The following is an 18,473-nucleotide window of genomic DNA, read 5'->3' on the forward strand; positions in this document are numbered from 1 at the left end:
TGCCGGTGCCACACCCTGCAGGAACTAGTTCTGGTACCCTGCAACAGTTGCGTGAGAATGGCCCGTCTGCGGGATATTCCCTGCGTTTCCGGTTCGGTTGTACCAGATTTTTGGATACCAACCGATCTATCACATTGATAGGGACATAAGGTGGCTTGCGGTTGGGCACATGGAATAAAACTTCCAAAAAAGAAAATGGCGTATCTCGCCCGGTTGTAGATAATAATAAGACATTACACTGAGATACGAGCTATGATCCTTCGATTGATCCCCACAACCCTAGGGACTGTCATTTTCTTCAAAGAGGAAAGAAAATGTATAAGGAGAATAAGTATAATATAAGTGAGCTCCCACTTACACCCAAATAGTCGGGTACCTTCGGCACATGGGGAAGTGAGTGTTTGCTCACAGCCCACAGCCCCAGTCCCATATCTCGCAAATCTGAGCTTTGTGTTGCATTAGATGATTAAATAGATCTTGTCATCACATGACAGCTAGCGCTGAGTCCACGATAGGAGCAGGATAGAAGAGCTTCCACGCTCTTTTGGCTAGATAGCGCTACTCAACCCAATACATGGCTCTCCTACCCTATAATTCAGGCTGCATGTGTACGTTAGTGTGGGTCACCTTCACATCCGAATCAAATAATTTAGGGAGGCCTCCAATAACCCCAGCATGGAAGCATGGAAGCATGGAAGCATGGAAGCATGGAAGCATGGGGGGGCTTGGCAGAGAAGGTGATGGTTTTTTTTTCTTTTTTCTTTCTTTTCCAGAGCACCAAAAGCCACGGAAGCAAGCCACTACACAGCTCCCTCGGGATAAGAATTGGTGACGACATAACTCAACCCCTCAACCAATTCCTGGACGCATAAGCTAAGGGAAGACAAAAATATCAACAGACTGACCAAAAGTTACAATCTTGGTTGGCAAAACTGCACAATGATACCCCTTCGTTCGGGCAGGAATAGGACAAAACCTTGACGAGACCCATCTAGTATATAGGCGCTGGACTATGTCGCTTATTTCTACAGTGCGATATATAGGTACCTTTCTGCGCCGTTCCAACGATCATCAACTACAATCATTCATGGCGGGAAGCTACTCATCACTAGTGAGGCGACCTAACAGCTATAGTGAATAGCCGAAAATGCCCGACTACGCATACAAACTGTCGATCGCCTTCAAGAACTGGGCAACGAGCCCAGAACCCAGGCGCAATGGCGTTGTCATTGACAGACATCTAGGAGACACGCCCCGACCGTTCATCCCCGCCATCGAGCTGCAGAGGTGGTGGACCAAGGAACGAATCGACTGCTTCCGCAAGGCACTCAGGTTGGAAAAAGATATGCTAAGCGGGCAGTACCTGGTCATAACATCCATCCTGATACTGATGGGAGACAGATTTTGCACTCATTTGAAGAAAAGACTGGAGTACTTCTACCGCTTCAGAGCTGGAGAGTTGACGTTTCCCTTGAGCAAAGACGTCGTAAATTGCATATTCCCAGACAACGAACGTGAGGATGGTGAATCCTTCCATCGCGAGCAACTCCTCTTCAGTCCAGTCGGAATCGAAACCGGCCTCTGGGACCAGCAACTAGGATCCGACTTGACGCTGCATCTGAAGTTCATTAGCGTGCTGCGAGACGGTGGGAATCACTCTCCAACCATCTCCAAGTACGCTCGATACGACGGTTCAAAGCCCAGTGATGTACGTTTATGGGCGTGTTATAACTGAGAGACTTGGGCTACAAACCTATTGACCTCTTTCCTTGGTTCTTCGTTTGGTCTTTTTGCGGCAGGAGATTAAGCTGACTTTGGCTCCTTTTGCCCAAATCCAGAAGGATTTCCTTGTAATCAAGATCTTTCCACCAGGCCCTCCGACAGCCACGTTTGAAGACGAGGCACGGCTCTACCGTGAGCTTCGACTCAAATCCCAAAGAGGAAAGAAACCTTCCGACTTCTTCCTGTTGTGCCACGGTATTTTCGAGCAGAATAATCACAGGGGCATTATACTTGAATACGCGACGGGGGGTAGTCTCCTCGACTATTTCAACAACAACCCAGAACCTCTCAATAACGCACATGACCGCTACCAGTTCTACGCTGCCCTGCTCGACATACCAATGGCAATAAGAGCCCTCTCGATAATGGGCTACGTCCACCAAGACATCAAACCGGGCAATATCTTTGTCTTCTGCGATGACCCCCGATTCGGGTCGGTGCCCAAAGCTGATGGCACTCGCAAGATCCGATTGAAGCTTGGAGATTACGGCCTGAGTAGCAGGCTTATCTTCAACGAAGGCTCACAGCCTCACAGCCGTGATAGAGGAGGTGATTTGACGTACAGCGCACCCGAGCTCCTGGTACAGGAAGAAGAGTTCCGAGATTTCAAGATGAAATTCACGGTGGCAGCGGAGGTTTGGGCCGTGGGCTGCGTCATGTTAGACTCGATCATATGGGCTGTCCGCGGTAATGCATCCCGCGTGGGCTTTGCGGACAAGAGGAAGAATGAGATTCAGACGCTTCATCGGGTCCTGGCCAAAAGGGGCTATACGTACGTCTTTCATGACGGGGAAAAAATCCTTAAGACGGTGAGGAAAGTCGAAGACAAAATCCTCCGGGGCATGTGTAACTGCGATAAATGGACGAAAGGGCTTGTTGGTACAGTGTTGAAAAAAGTGCTGCTTCCACAACCGGAAGCCAGATTGGCCATCGAAGATATCGCGAAGGAATTGCGGGCTGTTTTGGATTCCTGGAAGCCGCCACCGCCGGACGAGGGCCCCAGCTCTCCAAAGCATCACTCGCCAAACACATCTGCGATGGCGACAACCTTACCAGTTAACGCCACGGACCTAGACGTACAGAATGACGAAGCCGTGGCTGTAGGTGATGTTCCTCCTGTACATCCCGCGACAACGCACAACAGCCAACTCCCTTGCAAGCATCCTGGCGTCAAGGCCAATGATCTTGACACTTTTCATAGCACTGGAAAAAAACACGATCCTGGGAATAAGATAAGCAGGTTTTTGCGAGATGTCGAGGAAACCTTTGAATCGCACAATCATGTAAGTCAGTCATTATCCTATGCGACGCAAGAGAAGTGCTGGAACTAAAAACGTTTTCTTAAACAAAAATTAGGTTCTGGTAATTGACGACTCCGCTGGCATGTGGGAGATGAAATCAGATGTGCGGAAAGTCGTGAGAGCAATTACCTACGCAGTCAAAAATGCAGCCAATGGTAGCATCAAGGTTTACTTTACGTCTAATCCAACCAAACACCACCAGGTCACCAACGTGAAAGGTGTGAGAAAAGTCTTGGGTCATTGGCAACAAAACAATAACAGCAATGGAATGGCCCCAACACTAAAACATGTTCTCAAAGGAGTCAAAGAGAATATCACCAGCGATGACGACAGGAAAAGCTTCCTGAGCTCACTATTTGAGTCTTCGACCTCCAGGCCGGTGAGAACCAGCATACTGGTGCTCACGGACGGCATCTGGGGCGACAGGAATAGGGACCGGGGACTGTGCGATGTAGACGAACGCATTCGAGACTTTGTGGACGGCTTGCCGGAGATCTCCAAAGCCTACAAATTCGTGTATGCGGCGATACAGTTCATCTCCTTCGGGAAGAGCGACGTCGGGCAAGAGCGGCTCAGCTTCCTCAAAGACCAACTGGGTCTCAGAGTCGACATGGTTGACACAAAGTCACACGAAGATCCCCTCTGGTCGATACTGGTGGGTGCATTCGACCGTGCCGGCGATGCCGAGCCTGTCGCTTGGAAGGCGAGCGATTGGACAAGTCTGGTACAATTCAACAAAGGGTCTAGCTTATCACACTTCACATCCCGGAAGTCGGCTTTTATTGTTATGTTTTGTCTCAACATTCTGTTGTTGAGTTTTGATATAATACTACGACTCTTACCTACTAGAATTACACCCTCTAGCTGTGAGAGAACTTAATTTTGATTGTACACTCTTGGGACGGGGGGGCATGGCTGAGTAACTGCCAGATTTAATCTTCGTTGAATATAGAGGAGGGCCTGATAGACAGGACCTAGGCATTACTGTATATAACCAATTTTCCAGCTAAGTTAAACTAAATTTTTAATCCAAGTCCCCAAGTAGCACTAAATCCGTGCAAGTACCGCCTTCTCCACCTTCCACTATAGGAAGTTCGTGGTTAGCGCCGAGTCCTAAATCCATCTGGTATTTTTTGTCACATCCTCGTCTAGACTAAACTCGTAGGAAGTGAAGTCGTGTAATTTGCAACTTGATGTGCTGTAAAATATCCAAAACCCTACATCTTAGGAATTGCATGACAAAACACATTATCCGGGTCGTACCTCCTCTTGAGCTCACTCGCCCTAGGCCACTTGTCACCAAACACCTGCGCCGCCGTCTTCTCCCCCGGCGGCGTCGTCCCGGGGAACCCACCGGGCAGGACATCGTTCCTCGGCAGCGCATAGACCTGCCTCGCCAGCCCAGCGGCCCAGACGTCCACCTCCTGTGTGTAGTTTCCCGCAAACACCACAGACGAGCAGGAAAAGTACGAGTGGTCGTGCCCGATAAACATGTTCGCCGGCGTCCGGGCGGGATCGATGGCCACGGTCCCGGACCACGAAATGCCGGGCCCAAGGTATCCCATCGGCATCGCTTCGGCGCCGTCGAGGAGGAGAGCGGTCAGCTCGTCATCGGGCTCGCCCGTCGGCTGCCGCGCGAGGAAGGCTGACCGCTGACTGCCCATGCCGCCGCTGAAGGACGGCATGCTCTCTTGCCTTTGCGTTTCCGATTGGACCTCCACCGCGCTGGCGACGAGGAGCGGTAGCTTGTCCTTCCAGGCTTGGAGTGTGGCTTTGCCCTGCTCCAGGTCGGCGCCGGCCCAGGTCCACACGATGGCAAAGACTTTCTTGCCCATCTGCGGGTTGAACATGATAAAGTGGTGGTATGTCAGCTCCTTGGGTACGGGGAGGCCTGGCTGTGTTTTAAGGTATTCGGTGATTGTTTTGCGGAGGTCGGTCGAGTCAAAGATGAGCCGGCCGGACAAAGTCTGGAGATGGTGTCAGAAAATGCCTGAGATAGTAACATGGGTCGTAGAGTATAGAGAAGATGCAAGAACTCACATCATATCTGGGGTAAGTCTTGACCGTCAAGCTCGTTACCACCCCCAAGTGGCCCAGCATACCCCTGACGCCCTCGAGCATCTCCTCCGTGGCATCGACCACTTCACCCTTGGCATTGACCAGCTGCGCCCCGACGATCTGCTCAAAACCCATCCCGCAGAGGTTCGTATACGGCCCATAGCCACCATTGATCGCCCAGCCGGTATAGCCAAGGATCCACGTGTTCCCGATCGGGGTCATGAGCCCACGCTCCGCAAGCGTCTTGACCAGGTCCTGCGCCACAACCCCACCGCCGACCTGCACCGTCTCCCCTGCCTCGTCGACCTGGATGCAGTTCATATGCCGCATGTCGATGACGAGCGCGCCGTCGGCGATGCTGCGAGAGAAAAAGTCGTTGCCGGCCCCGCGGACCACGGGCTGCAGCCCGCACGACGTCGCCCACCGCACCACGCGCGCGACTTCATCTGCGGTCCGGGGCAGGGCGATGGCGGCGGGCTGGATGTGCTCGTTTTCGGGGTTGTTGGACCGTAGCAGTTTGGGTCGGTGCGTGGTGTAGTCTTCTGAGCCGAGGCGGAGGAGCTCTATGGGGGTTTCGGGGTTTGGGTTCAGGGATGACAGCATGGTGTCGGTGATTGTTGAGGTTGCTGTCATTTTTTTTTTGGATATTTAATTTTTGTCTGGATTATTATTGATATTTATTTTGTTTCTTATTCTTACTTGTTTTTTCTTGGATAAATAATTATCGGTTTACAATCACCACAGGCAACCTTTATATATCCTTCTCACATGGCATCGGACACTTTTGATGACGGTCTCGGTGACTTTTTGCGATTAGTTTCCATTTCTGGTTCTGTCCAACTCTAAATCAGTAATACTTAATTGGCCAATTCCAGTCAGACCGCATGTAAGACGCTGCACGTGGTTTGATATATGGATCTCTTCGGGTATATACTTCAGGGTACATTAGATGATGGATACCAAAGATACGGACGAGTTAAGTTTGGATGTCAGCTTACATGAAGACTTGAAAGAATCAACTAATGAGTTGAGACGAACCCGTTCAATCCGAGACCATTAAAGCATAGGGCTTTGCATCGAAACTAACTTTCGTTTGTGAAGTACTGTATAATTCGACATACAATTTTGACTTCAAACATAGAACTCGATATTGACCTTCATGAAAATCGCATTTGCTACAACTGCATAAAACAAGCATGCTAAATCCTTTCGTAAGTTTTGTTCGTACCTAAAGATCCAAACTAACCAATCACGCTCTACTACAATAAACACCGCAATGCCATGCCGGCAAAGAAAGTCTGCGCAATGCTATCAACGCAATGTGGCGCTCTGCCAAATTCAGGCCCGCTCCTTGAAAAGAAGCATCTTGTAGGGGTCGGGAACAGACTAAGGGGAAGGGCAGTCAGTCAGCATCGCTCGCGCCATATCAAGGGGAAATCCATCAACAAGACGATACTTACCGCTCCAGCAGCCTCAATGTTCTTGTACCTCTCCGTCTCACCAGCGGGCAGCTTCATGTCGTAGTTGAGAACCAGCCTGGCCAGGATCATCTTGACCTCGTTCGACGCAAAGAACCTACCAGGGCAAGCATGGCGACCGTAGCCGAAACCGAGACTGCTCTTGGACACGCTGACAAACTGGTTCTGGGCGCTGACCTCGACGGCCGACGCGCGCCCGCCGCCCTGCTTGGTGCTTCCGATGGTCTCGCCCGACTCGCGCAGCCTGAAGAACCGCAGGCCGTCCCAGCTGTCGGCGTTGGGGAACGTGTTGGGGTCGCGCGACACGCCGTAGCCGGGAACCTCGATCGTCACGCCCGCGGGGATCTGTTGGCCGTTGGAGAGGGTGAAGGGCTTGAGCACCTTGCGCATGAAGGCGGAGTAGCCCGGAGGGTTCATCCGCATGCTCTCCTTCATCACCGAGTCCATCTTCTTCATCGTGTGCAGCGCCGGGGCGGTGAAGGTGCCGCCGTGCGCGGCCAGTGCCGAGGCTGCCTCTTCGCGGAGTTCGGGGATCATCTCGGGGTGGGCTGCGAGGTCGTACAAGCTGTTTGATGGGGCGGGGGAGGAAGAAGGGTTGGGTAGGTTAGCAAAATACGATTCACATCCCTAGGTCTCTCTTTTCTGTTGGGGATTTCCTTTCTCTTGATGCTTACATATTGGTCGTCGTCATGGTGGTGGTGTGAATGGCAGCAAAACTGAGACCAAGCTGAAGCCTAGCAATCTCTCGGATGCTTTTGTTGGTGGTCTTGCCCTGTGAGTCCTCGAGCCAGGTGAGCATGTCGTCGGGGGCCTGGTAGTTTGGATCGCTCCTCCTGGCCTCCCTGCGGGCGCGGACGATGGGCTCGATGAGGGCGTAAAAGTCCCTCTCGCGCTTCTGCAGGTTCTTGATCTCGGGCAGGAACCAGGCGCGGAACGGTCGCTGCCACGCCGGGAGTGCGAAGATGGCCTGGCGACCCATGTTGACCTCGATGGTGTAGTGGATGGCCGACTCGATGTACTTTTCGTTGTGGCACAGCTCCGGGCCGAGGAAGATGCGGCCGGAAACGATGGCGACGATGCGGAGGAGCTTGCTGTTGATGTTGACCTCGGTCCAGTCCTCGAGCGAGCCGAACTCCTCGCGGACGGTGCGGGCGACTTCTTCGGTCAGGACGGGGTTGATTTTGGCTGTAGGAGCAGACTTGTTAGTGTTTGTCATACTATTTGGCCACAATGGCCGTTATACGCATCCTGTAACTTCGTGTTTGGGTTGTACATACCCAGGGCTGGAGTAAGGTGGCTTTTGACTAGGTGCTATGTTGTCAAACGTGTTAATATAAGTGATTTGGAGGTTATATTCACGGTCGACAGCAAACTTACCGGTCCGGTTGGCTCAACCCCGTCTATTCCAGTGTATTTGCCCGCCATGATCTATATATAAAACGTATCAGGGTCAGCAACTCCCACCCTTGTCTAAAGTAGTAACACATGGACATCAATATCGACAGTACAAACCTCGTTAACGGCACCGCCAAAGCTGACGGTGTCATCGGGCAGCTTCTTGAGCTCCTCGAGGAACTCGGCAGGAATAGAGACAGTGGTGTCGGCTATAAAAATTTGAAACAGGCATAAAAGTCAGCCAGTCGCCTTTTTTTGTCTCTTCTCAACTCTTGTGCACCATATCAAAACAGAAAAAAAAAGAATAGCTCCAACTCACATCTCGGCGACGTAATCTTGTGCACCTTGTTCATGCGAAAACCCTCCAGATAGAAGGGCTTTGCGTCCTTGAGGTACTGCTCCCTCCGGGCATCCTCCCCGCCAAACTCGGTGCCGACAAACGGGACGTTGGCCAAGGGGTCCTTGAAGAAGAAGTACTGGATGACGAGAGTCACGCCCAGTATGACGGCCGCCGACGCGATGAGCGGCAGCCTGTCGGCCACGACATCGGCCAGTTGTGCTGTCGACATCTTTGGCAGCGAGTAGGAAAAAAAAAGGTGTATTTGTTTTCTTCTGATCTTTTTGTGAAATCTGCTTCTCCTTCTTTTTTCCGTTCTTTTGCGCGGTACCTGGACCTGCAGCCTTGTCTCTTGTTATCCTCGTCCAAACTCTCGATCAGACAAAAATGTTCTGTTGATTCGAGAACAGTATACTGTGTATGGGCGACTAGGTTTATACGCCTCTGCAGGGAGCGTTGTTACCCTTTTCAGTCACAACAAATAAGGTCGTGAGAAAAAAAGGCTGCCAATACCTCATCTCTTATATTTTCGGATGGAAGCGAAAGAAATAGAAAAAGAGACCAAGACGAAAAAGAAAAAAAAAGAACGCATTCCCATCAACTTTTCAGCCCCGCAGTTCGGCCTGTTGCCGATTTGATGGCACTAGTACGAAGTAGATCTGCCTGCTACCCATAGTACTTGGACACAGTACATAGTTGACAAATACCCTGTTTTTCCCCCCGACCCTCAAGGCCAAATGAAAGTAGGAATCGGGTTATACGATCAATCCGACACCCCGAAATGGTGACGGTGTCTGCAAGCCGTCATCGTGGGGGGGAACGCCTCAGGATCCACTAAGCGTTGGAACTAAGTCTATACCTAGTATGGTTACAAAGGAGTCTCTTCCCTGCCGGACAGGGTGTTTGTCGACGTGGGAGCCTAGAGGGTTCCCAACATCAAACCAATCGTGGGCCCAATAAAAACATACAGATGACTGTATTGGCGAGTAATGAAACAGATCCTACAGTCTGGAGGAATCGTCATCTCATATCATTATGAGTCTTATGCTATACTGTACCAGCATTACTGGAAATAGTGGATGTGAAGGGTATATACCTATACTGTATGTACCTACATGGTATCTAGGTACCGTATGTAGTTGCACCGGTATAAGTAATATGCTGCGCTACACTGGATGGCATTAATCCACATATGGACCCGACCGGCCGGTCGCAAAAATAGCCAGGCAAGCCAGGCTACCTACATACTGTACATACTGGTGCTTATAGCTGAACAGACCTGTTCCTGCTCTTCGTCATAAATGTGGCGATTTCGGACTCTTTACTATCCCCGCCTTGGCGCTACGGCTGATACCGGCATAGCTAGCGACCGTTTTAACGCAAGTTCAGGACAGTCTACTGTACAGATATTGCTAAGCAACTAGCAGGCAAGCAAGGCTAGACAGTTGGCAGGCTAGTGTTGGTCCAAGGGAGGGAGACAATCCCCCCTTTTTTTTTCTTCTTATTGTCTTGCAGGGATTTAGATTGGTCTTGATGGATGCCAAGGTCTTCCTAAGCCCCTCCTCTTCCCTGTTATGTGACATTCGCGGGTTCCAAAAAATAAATCTGCGCCAAACTGCTTAGCCACAGCGCTGCCTTTATCTTTTTTTTTTTTTATTCTTCCTCAACCTTTGAAGGATTTTATTCTCTTGCTCGTTGGCATCCGCGCACATCTTCCATACGAGAAGATAAAGGATTTTCTACCTTCCGAATAGTTGTCACACTAATCACTCGGATGTAACCAGGAAGCTCATTCCGAGCTGACGAGGGCAAATGGATGGTAAGACGGCCCGCAGTATTGTTAGTCAAGCGAGCTTAACAAGACGTGGGCTAGCATACGAAAGAGGCAAAGTGCATTAGAAGATCAACGGTTGTGGCTGCATCCGGCAGATTTTTCTAAGCAATTACGCAGTAAGGTCGGTAATTGGATCTTTTACCCCTCATGTAGTAAATCAGTTTTATGTCTGCTTAGATTCGGTACATCAACAACCGAAAACCGGGACCAGAGTGGGACGACATTCTGCAAGTACGTTGTGTACACACCCACCGCTGGTAAATACTCACCGTACAAGTACTACCAACGACGTCGTACTGGACAGCAAACATGTTGTAGTGATGGATAATTTCGGGCTCGGACAATCGGAGAAAAAAAAAACACCTAGCCCTTTTTTTTCCGTATTCTTATTCTTATCCTTAATCTTATCTTATCCTCTTTCGTTAGTCAAAAACACAGATCCAAATATGCGCCAAGATCGGCATTTCATGTCAGCCAAGCGGAGTACAGTTAGCATGAGTGACATTCGGTTAAAATAGCACCAAAATAAGTCAACTCGGCCGGCTCGCCTAATATTTTTTTTTTTTTTTTTTTCTCTCTCCCCTCGTCGCATTCTTCTACTCAAACGTGTGTTTCATCACGTCCCTCGACAGCTGCATCCTGCTTTCGCTCTGCTTGTTCAAGCCTGTCGGCCAGATCGTTCGAGTACGCCCTGCTCGGGTCCATGGTCGGGATGAAGAATGGTGCTTCCGTGAAGAGGTAGCGCATCTCCTCGAGGGGTCGGCGTGCAGTCTCGGGAAGCACGGCCCAAAAATAGATGGCGTTGGTTGCGTTGCAAACCTTGAAAACCCAGCAGTTAGTTTATTCTTTTTGGAAACCTCAAGTTGACTGAGCCAAAAGAAAAAAGAAGAAAAAAAGAAAAGACAAAAGGAAAAGAAAACATAATCGTGCCATAGCTCACAATAAACAAAATATACCACCTCCAGCCTATCCCCGTCTCATCATCCAAAGCAACAGATGAACACTGTCCGATCATGGCGTTGAAGGCTAGACTGACAGCCGTGGCGATGCTAACACCTTTGGCACGTGTCTTCGTGTCAAAGATTTCTGCAGGAATGATCCACGACAGCGGGCCGCACGTGGCGCTAAAGGAAAAGTTATAAAGCCACGTCATGACGATGAAGGCCCAGCTGGCCGATATATTCCCACCCGACTCGCCCGGCGGAAAAGAGGCCAGAAGGGCGGTGGTGATGATGAATGATACGCAGTTGAACACGTTTCCCAGGATTAGAGGCCAACGCCGGCCCAGACGGTCGACAAAGGCCATGCAGAGCGCCTGCGCCACCAGAGCCCAGATTCCAGAGATGGCTTGGTACTTGAGGGTGTCGCTGCCCGAGATGCCCATCTTTGCGAATATCGCGACGCTGTAGTACTGGATGCTCGACACGCCCGTCATCTGCACCGACGCCTGGATGGAGGCCGCGAGCCAGAGGCGGCGGAGGCAGGACTTGTCGCGGAACAGCTCCGTGTACGACTTGGCCTCGGTCTCGTGCTCCGTGTCGATCGACTCTTTGATCTGAGAGTATTCCGCCTGCACCCAGGGGTCGTTGACGTCCCCGTGGGCGTGCAGCTTGGCCAGCGTCTCCAGACCTTTCTCGGCCTTGCCATGGTCGATTAGCCACCGGGGGGATTCGGGGAACAGCATGATCAACAAGGCGAGGATGCCGGCCGGCACGACTTGAAGCCCCAGCGAGATGCGCCATTGGTTCTCGTTCTCGTCCGAAACCCCCACCGTCATGCCGTACGAGAACCAACCGGCGAAGAGAGCCCCCACCCCGAGCATGAACTGCTGCAGTGCCGTGACGGTGCCTCGGATGCTGGGGTGGGTCAGTTCGGCCTGATACACGGGTATTATCATGATCATGGCGCCGATTCCAATCCCCCCGATGCCACGGCCGGCCATCATGTACGCTGTATTCTGGGCCAGAGCCTGCAAGAGGCCGCCTGCGATGAATATGGTGGCACCGATCATTATGCAGAACTTGCGGCCCAGACGGTCGGCCGTCGGCGCCGCGGCCAGAGCGCCGAAGAATGCTCCGCCGGTGAAGATGGAGACGATGCCACCGATCTCGGCCGGGTTGTCACCGACGCGCTTGAGAAACGAAGGTGCGGAGATGACTTGGGCGATGATACCCAAGTCATAGCCATATGTGGCCGACCCAAGCGACGCGAAGACGCCGATCAGCCACTGGGAAAGATTTAGTCAGTGGAAGATTGCTGTGGAATATACAAGACTGTTAAAAGGCACGACAGACTTGATAGACTTTTGGAGGGAGTCCCATAGTTGGTGCTGATGCACACGGCGGGTTCAACAGGATAAACACAAACAAAAGTAGGTCAACAATGAATGATACGAGAATTCACGCGGAACGGATGGATCAAGAATTATATTTCCAAGTATAGAAATATGACATGGACACGAGGCAGAGCCAGCCTTTTAAGCTAACCTCGTCGTCATAAAACGTTTACCGTTGGTGGAAGATGGTGAGGAAACAGGCCTTGTTTATCACGAGACGTGCTCGCCCTGCCATCCAGTAAAAACAAAACATCCTCGATGCAGCGTTCCATGGTTGAAGATTTACATAGTAAGTAGTCGGAGGAGAGTGAGATGTGCAGCAGATGTGGAGATGTCGGTAGGGGAGTTGCCGAGTTGGGAAGCAAGACATGGAATTGGAGGCAGGTTGAAGCAAGGTAGGAGCACCTTAACCAGGCACTTCAGGGCAGTAAGGTAGCAGTCGCAGTGCAAGGCAAGCAGCCCGGCAAGGCAAATGTAAGCCTGAGAGCGGGGTAGAAGTTGGGGAAGTATGGGGTTAAGCGAAAATCTCCGAGGTGTGTCTTGATGATTGTGGTCATTGTCATGTTACACTACATGCTCGTAAATCGCGAAAAGAAAAGAAAAAAAGAACATTGAAAAAAAAGGTTCCTCTGCAAATAATCAACTTTTTCTCTTGCTAAACTTATTTTTAGCATTTGCAAGATAATCTTATTTTCAATACCCCAATAATGTCAATATGATACTGTTAGCATCAATTTCTGCCACCCAATGTCAACCATACTCGCAGAGATTCGCGCAAGCCCATCACAACCCCAAACAGAACGATGGAGATCAACCCCGAAAAACACCGTTTTATCCGTCTCGGCCTTTTAGCGCTCCAATTAACCACAAGACATGGCCACGAGCACCCCCGCGTTGTGCCGGGAAATCGGGTTAAATCAATCCTGACACGGCCTTACCCCGCCAGTACCTCCAACGCCCATGGGCTGCTTATGGCCTGATATTGTTTACGAAATGTCAAGATCGGATGTGATGGCGTTAGGGGTCACTGAAACCTCATGGTTTTGACATCTCTCACGGTTCTGACTATTCGGTACACAGAGAGAACGTGATAGTCACATTCACAACCAAGTGGAAAGTCGCCGACACACTCAACATGGCAACGTTTACACGCCAATCGGACCATGCTGAGCCAGCAATCTTTGTCAATCCAGCTCACAAGATTGCCAAAATTGAAGACAATACCTATGGTGGCTTTACAGAGTAAGTACACATATCCGTCTATTCTAATTACCAATTGGGGAGGGTGAACAATGGCTCAATCCACTGACAATCCATCTCAGGCACATGGGACGTTGCATCTATGGGGGAATTTACGACCCTGGCAACTCCCTATCCGATCAGCATGGCTTCCGTACGGATGTCATAGAAGCATTTAAAGAGCTCAACTGCCCTGTCGTTCGATATCCCGGAGGTAACTTTGTCGCAACCTACCACTGGCAAGAAGGAATCGGTCCGAAGGAAAAGCGCCCAAAGAAGTAAGGGTGATCCATGTAGCGCAAAGGACCACGAGAGTCTTCTAATTCTGGGCTGTTCTTTAGGCTCGAGCTTGCCTGGAAAGGCATTGAACCAAACGAGTTTGGAACAGACGAGTTCATGAAATGGTGCGAGATTGTGGGAACGGAGCCTTATATTGCACTGAATTTCGGCACTGGAACTCTTGACGAAGGTTTGTACTTGATACCCCGGGCTATTCTCTCTCCGTTATAGCATTTAAAAAGTGCTGGATAAGGCTAACGTTACAAAGCTATGGGATGGCTTGAGTACTGCAACTCAAGTGCCGATAGCCATTACGCCAACCTTCGTAGGCAAAACGGGAGAGACAAACCATACAATGTCGGTAGCTCTTCTAAAAAGAAATGGCTTTACCAAATGGCTCATAACTTACTATTTCACAGGTCAAATATTGGGCCTTGGGAAATGAGTGCTACGGCGACTGGCAGGTTGCACAGATGAACAAAGAAGACTACGCGAAAAAGGCATGGCAGTGGGCAAAAGCACTGAAACTAATCGACCCCACGATCCAACTCATTCTCTGCGGTGAGAATGGCTACTCAACATGGGACTACTACGTCACCCACGAGTGCATATCTCCTTCATTCTCCGTCCTCAAGGGCAGCGCAACCCTCATCGACATGCACAGCATTCACATCTACACCGCCTCGGCCGAGCACCTCAAGAACGCCACGGCACCCAGGTCGGCGGAACGCGCCATCGAGATCACGTCCTCACTCATAGACCTCGCTCGCATCGAGAACAAGGTGCCGCCCAGCATACCCAAGCAGAAGATATGCTTTGACGAGTGGAACGTCTGGGACCCGGAGCGAGCCCTGGGCCACGAGGGCGCCGAAGAGAAATACACGCTCTCCGACGCGCTCGCCGTGGCCGTTTGGCTCAACGTCTTTGTACGCCAGGCCAAGCACATTGGGATGGCCAACATTGCCCAGTCGGTCAACGTCATATCCCCGCTCATGACGAGCAAAAAGGGCATCTACAAGCAGACTACCTGGTGGCCCCTTTTGCTGTTCAGCAAGTACATGCGTGGTCACACCGTCGCGGTGCATGTGCAGAGCGGGGAGTACGATGGTCCGACCAAGCCAGTGTGGATCAGGGGCACAATCGAGACGCCGTGGCTCGATGTCAGCGCGTCCATTAACGACGAGGGGGTTGTTTCTTTGGTTGTGGTCAACATCCACGAGGATAAGAGCTTTTCTACTCAACTGAATGGGGTTAAACAGGCCGACGATGGGGATATTGAGGTCTACACCGTCACGGGGCCGAACGTGAACAGTCGCAACACTGAGGAAAAGCAGGAGGTGGGCATCACGGAAAGCAAGTGGGACGGAAAGGGTCCCTACGAGTTCCCGAAGGCTTCCATGACTATGCTCCGCTGGAAGCCGTAACTGCTAGGAAGTTGAAGCCATTAGATACTGACGGATGTTTAAGCTTGCAAGGGCGAACTTATTATTAGAGGTTCCGCCATCCGTATGGCCAGGCTGGATCAATTATAGCTAGCTTTACGACTTTATCACCAGCCCATTGATCAGGTTTGATACTAGGCTGATTAATCTAACCCACGATAACATGGATGGCGATTGTTCTTTTGCTTGTGGCTATGCTCAACTCAACTTGGGAAGTTTTTTTTGGCCACAGCACGATTACGAGGGTTTCATATCACTACCCAAAAGCCTGTTTGTCCATTCCACGCCGCCGCAGTACCTACGCGTGGTTCAGGATTGTTTCTTTTTTAGTTGGAAGCCGAGAAATGAGTTGGTAACTCTGAGTATTCGACCGTGTGCTGCAAAATCCAGCCCAAAAGACAAAGTTCTCCTTCCGTCGGCGCTACAACTTGCCTGAAGACCTAGCAAAGCATTTTCCTAATCCTCCCCCTTCCGCACCTTTTTTTCCCTCTTCGGCATCTTCTCAACCGGCACCTCAATTTCCTCCGCCATCAGATCCCCGACATCCCCTCAAAAACCGCATTGTCACGCTCGCCCACGCCCTCCCGTAACGCAATTCTTGTACTGCCCCTGCCTGCCATGACAGTCGCGTTCCCAAACCTCGGGCGTGGCGCCCTCCACGCCCGCAACGGCAGCCCGACCGGCAACCCACGGCGGCAACCAGCGCGTCGATGCTGGACTCGGGCAGCCCCGCGGCGGCCGCGGCGAGGAAAGGGTGTGCGGGGCGATCAGCTGCACGCAGGCTACGAGGGGTTTTAGCAGTCCGGACGGACCGATGCCGCAGATGTTGATGGCCTAATGGAGCTTGCTCCAATGCAGTTCGTTTCAGGAGAAGAGGATGGTGCTGGTTTGGTTTGTGTGTGGGAGTTCAGCATAAATTTAATGGGTGCATTGTGAGGTTTGAGGGTGAGATCTACGCCCCCCCTTCCCCTGTATTTGACACTGAGAGGGGGACAAAGACGCCACTTATACATTGCACACCCAAAGGTACTCGCCAAACGAAACCTTGATCTTCTTGGAGCTCTTTGGCGGGCTGTGAAGGCAAAATAGGCCAATATATGTGAGGCCGCGAAAGATGGCTGGCTTGAGTGTGTTTTCGTCACTGGCCTGTTTTTTGGTGGCTAATATCGGCTCCTTCTTTCTTCTTTGAAAGCGATGGCATATCGATGGTGATATGACGAAATATCCAAAGGCTCAGTGGTAGGGCGCGGACAAGTTAGGGAAGATTTTGGTAGGCTTTGATGTTTCAAGATAGAGACACCACAGGACCATCTCGGCCATTAAATTCCACGAACGCCTTGATAACTCGAGGTGAGTATCCCATCACGACAGATGTCGTATTTGCGTTTGTGAAATCGGCTTATTCGTGTCCGAAGTTGATCAAAATCCCGAACTCGACCAATATGCCTCCGCACGGCTCCAGATTCCATCGCAGCAGATTCCTACCAAATTAGCAAATGGGTGGTCAGCATCATTATAAAGTGGAAATAAGCGAGGTATAGCTGTCGGTGATGGCCAAGAGTCTTGTTTCCGACGGGAATCTTTCACCCAGATTATCAACATGGCAACCCTCTTTGATATTTATACTTGCTGATGGCGGCGTGGGTTGGGTTTGCTTTATACCATTCGATGATTCCAAAATCTACACTCAATTTGCCCGGATTAAGTAAACAATACGCAGCCGACATTCCATTCTCCGCCTTACCTATAATGCCAAGTCTTCAGCCGCTCGCCTTGGGGCTTGAGTGTTTCGCCATAGAGATATGTGACAAAATAACCGTAGTGGGATGTTGTTAACGCCGATGAAATGAATACAAAGAGAGCTTCAAATGCAACACGGTTTACGCAGCCGAGCAGACGAACGCCTGAGCGTTTCCTGACAAATTCCCAAAACAGTATCGTATTAGCCCCGATCATCAACCAATCTTTGTGCTCATGGTGTCACACGTCATGTAAGCTGCCAAGAACCCTTGTCTCTCATCCATGATCAAGCTAGCATGGAAAGTCCGCATATCGTGCGGTGATTGAGAATGCCGACTTTTTATTCTCGCATTGTGAAAACTTGTTGTCTGCTTCAATAGTAGACATTTTGCCGTTTCACTGTCAGTAAAGCCAGAAAACATGATATTCGAAAACACAACAGCAAGACAAGTATTGTAAAAGGAAATAGAAAAGAGAACCACAGTCAAAAATATCCAATGAACAAACCCAAGACAAAAGAATGACGGCCAAAAAACCCATCCACCCCAAACTCGCCAAAAGACGCAACAGACAACTCCGCATCAAGCTCTACTCGGCGGGGCTCTTCGCCTTCAGCACGCTGACGCGGGGTCCGACGCTGCTGCGGCTTCTGATCCGATCGCGGCTGGAGCCGGCCGACGCGCGCGAGGCGCACGCGCCCGACTTTTACAGCCTGGGGATCATGCTGCTGCTGATGGACTTTATCGGGCACGCGGGCCACGTCGGGACCACGTTCCGGCACCCCCCGAGCGGGAACGACGACGACGTCTGGAACCAGGAGGACATGAGCAGCAGCAGCAACATCCTGCTGACCACCAACGCGGTCGCGTGGCTGAGCCTGTCGACCCTGCTCGCCGTCATGGCGCCCTTCGCCACCCGCGACGCCCTCTTTTGGCTCTCCATCGCCTTTCAGATCGCTGCAGGGTTCGTCATGCCCGCCAGCGTCGCGCTGTGGCGGCGCCGAGATGGGTTGGTGCGGCTGGCGGGGAGGTGGGTGCATGGAGTGATGCGGAGGTTGCGGAAGTTGCGGCCGGTGGACGGGGTTGCGGCTGGGGATGCTGCTGCTGTCGAGGCTGCTCCTGGCGTAGTTGTGCTTGGAAATGTTGCTTCTGGGGGTGATGCTTCTCGAGAGGCTGCTGCTAGGGAAATTGCTGCTCCAGAGCCTGCTCATATTCCATCAGCAGCTTCGAGGGAGGCAACATAACTTCAGTGTG

General features: G+C 51.2%; 6 protein-coding genes across 6 annotated transcripts; 3 read left to right on the top strand and 3 right to left on the bottom strand.

The window, feature by feature from the left end:
- Positions 1-1,147: 1,147 nt before the first annotated feature.
- PgNI_04124 (uncharacterized protein) lies at positions 1,148-3,953 on the top strand (the record flags this gene model as incomplete). Its single annotated transcript, XM_031124175.1, has 4 exons — positions 1,148-1,708; positions 1,839-3,065; positions 3,139-3,807; positions 3,948-3,953. The coding sequence occupies 4 exons, from the start codon at positions 1,148-1,150 to the stop codon at positions 3,951-3,953; spliced, it is 2,463 nt and encodes an 820-aa protein (XP_030984130.1).
- A 347-nt stretch (positions 3,954-4,300) lies between these two features.
- PgNI_04125 (uncharacterized protein) lies at positions 4,301-5,774 on the bottom strand (the record flags this gene model as incomplete). Its single annotated transcript, XM_031124176.1, has 2 exons — positions 4,301-5,050; positions 5,124-5,774. The coding sequence occupies 2 exons, from the start codon at positions 5,772-5,774 to the stop codon at positions 4,301-4,303; spliced, it is 1,401 nt and encodes a 466-aa protein (XP_030984131.1).
- Positions 5,775-6,189: 415 nt separating this feature from the next.
- Positions 6,190-8,954, bottom strand: PgNI_04126 (uncharacterized protein). Its single transcript, XM_031124177.1, has 7 exons — positions 8,334-8,954; positions 8,132-8,223; positions 7,997-8,047; positions 7,897-7,930; positions 7,294-7,804; positions 6,602-7,184; positions 6,190-6,527 (listed from the first exon to the last, which is right to left on the bottom strand). The coding sequence occupies exons 1-7, from the start codon at positions 8,581-8,583 to the stop codon at positions 6,480-6,482; spliced, it is 1,569 nt and encodes a 522-aa protein (XP_030984132.1). The 5' UTR covers positions 8,584-8,954; the 3' UTR covers positions 6,190-6,479.
- A 1,698-nt stretch (positions 8,955-10,652) lies between these two features.
- PgNI_04127 (uncharacterized protein) lies at positions 10,653-12,778 on the bottom strand. The gene is made up of 3 exons (XM_031124178.1): positions 12,480-12,778; positions 11,126-12,412; positions 10,653-11,004 (listed from the first exon to the last, which is right to left on the bottom strand). Exons 1-3 carry the CDS (start codon positions 12,504-12,506, stop codon positions 10,786-10,788), a joined length of 1,533 nt encoding a protein of 510 aa, XP_030984133.1. The 5' UTR covers positions 12,507-12,778; the 3' UTR covers positions 10,653-10,785.
- A 536-nt stretch (positions 12,779-13,314) lies between these two features.
- On the top strand, positions 13,315-15,462 carry PgNI_04128 (uncharacterized protein; the record flags this gene model as incomplete). Its single annotated transcript, XM_031124179.1, has 5 exons — positions 13,315-13,762; positions 13,843-14,037; positions 14,101-14,228; positions 14,307-14,395; positions 14,458-15,462. Exons 1-5 carry the CDS (start codon positions 13,656-13,658, stop codon positions 15,460-15,462), a joined length of 1,524 nt encoding a protein of 507 aa, XP_030984128.1. The 5' UTR covers positions 13,315-13,655.
- Positions 15,463-17,740: 2,278 nt separating this feature from the next.
- PgNI_04129 (uncharacterized protein) lies at positions 17,741-18,463 on the top strand (the record flags this gene model as incomplete). The annotated part of the gene is made up of 1 exon (XM_031124180.1): positions 17,741-18,463. One exon carries the CDS (start codon positions 17,741-17,743, stop codon positions 18,461-18,463), a length of 723 nt encoding a protein of 240 aa, XP_030984129.1.
- Between the last annotated feature and the right edge of the window lie 10 nt (positions 18,464-18,473).

This window comes from Pyricularia grisea (assembly GCF_004355905.1).
Source record: "Pyricularia grisea strain NI907 chromosome Unknown Pyricularia_grisea_NI907_Scaffold_2, whole genome shotgun sequence".
NCBI lineage: Eukaryota > Fungi > Ascomycota > Sordariomycetes > Magnaporthales > Pyriculariaceae > Pyricularia > Pyricularia grisea.

Excerpts from the sequence above, each read along its gene's own strand:
- PgNI_04126 (XM_031124177.1), bottom strand. The coding sequence starts at position 8,583 with ATGTCGACAGCACAACTGGCCGATGTCGTGGCCGACAGGCTGCCGCTC. Across the intron at positions 8,224-8,333 it reads CAAGATTACGTCGCCGAGAT|CCGACACCACTGTCTCTATT; the intron begins GTGAGTTGGAGC and ends AAATTTTTATAG. Across the intron at positions 7,805-7,896 it reads CCACCTTACTCCAGCCCTGG|CCAAAATCAACCCCGTCCTG; the intron begins GTATGTACAACC and ends CTGCTCCTACAG.
- PgNI_04127 (XM_031124178.1), bottom strand. The coding sequence starts at position 12,506 with ATGGGACTCCCTCCAAAAGTCTATCAA. Across the intron at positions 12,413-12,479 it reads TCCCTCCAAAAGTCTATCAA|TGGCTGATCGGCGTCTTCGC; the intron begins GTCTGTCGTGCC and ends AATCTTTCCCAG. Across the intron at positions 11,005-11,125 it reads GGTGGTATATTTTGTTTATT|GTTTGCAACGCAACCAACGC; the intron begins GTGAGCTATGGC and ends TGGGTTTTCAAG.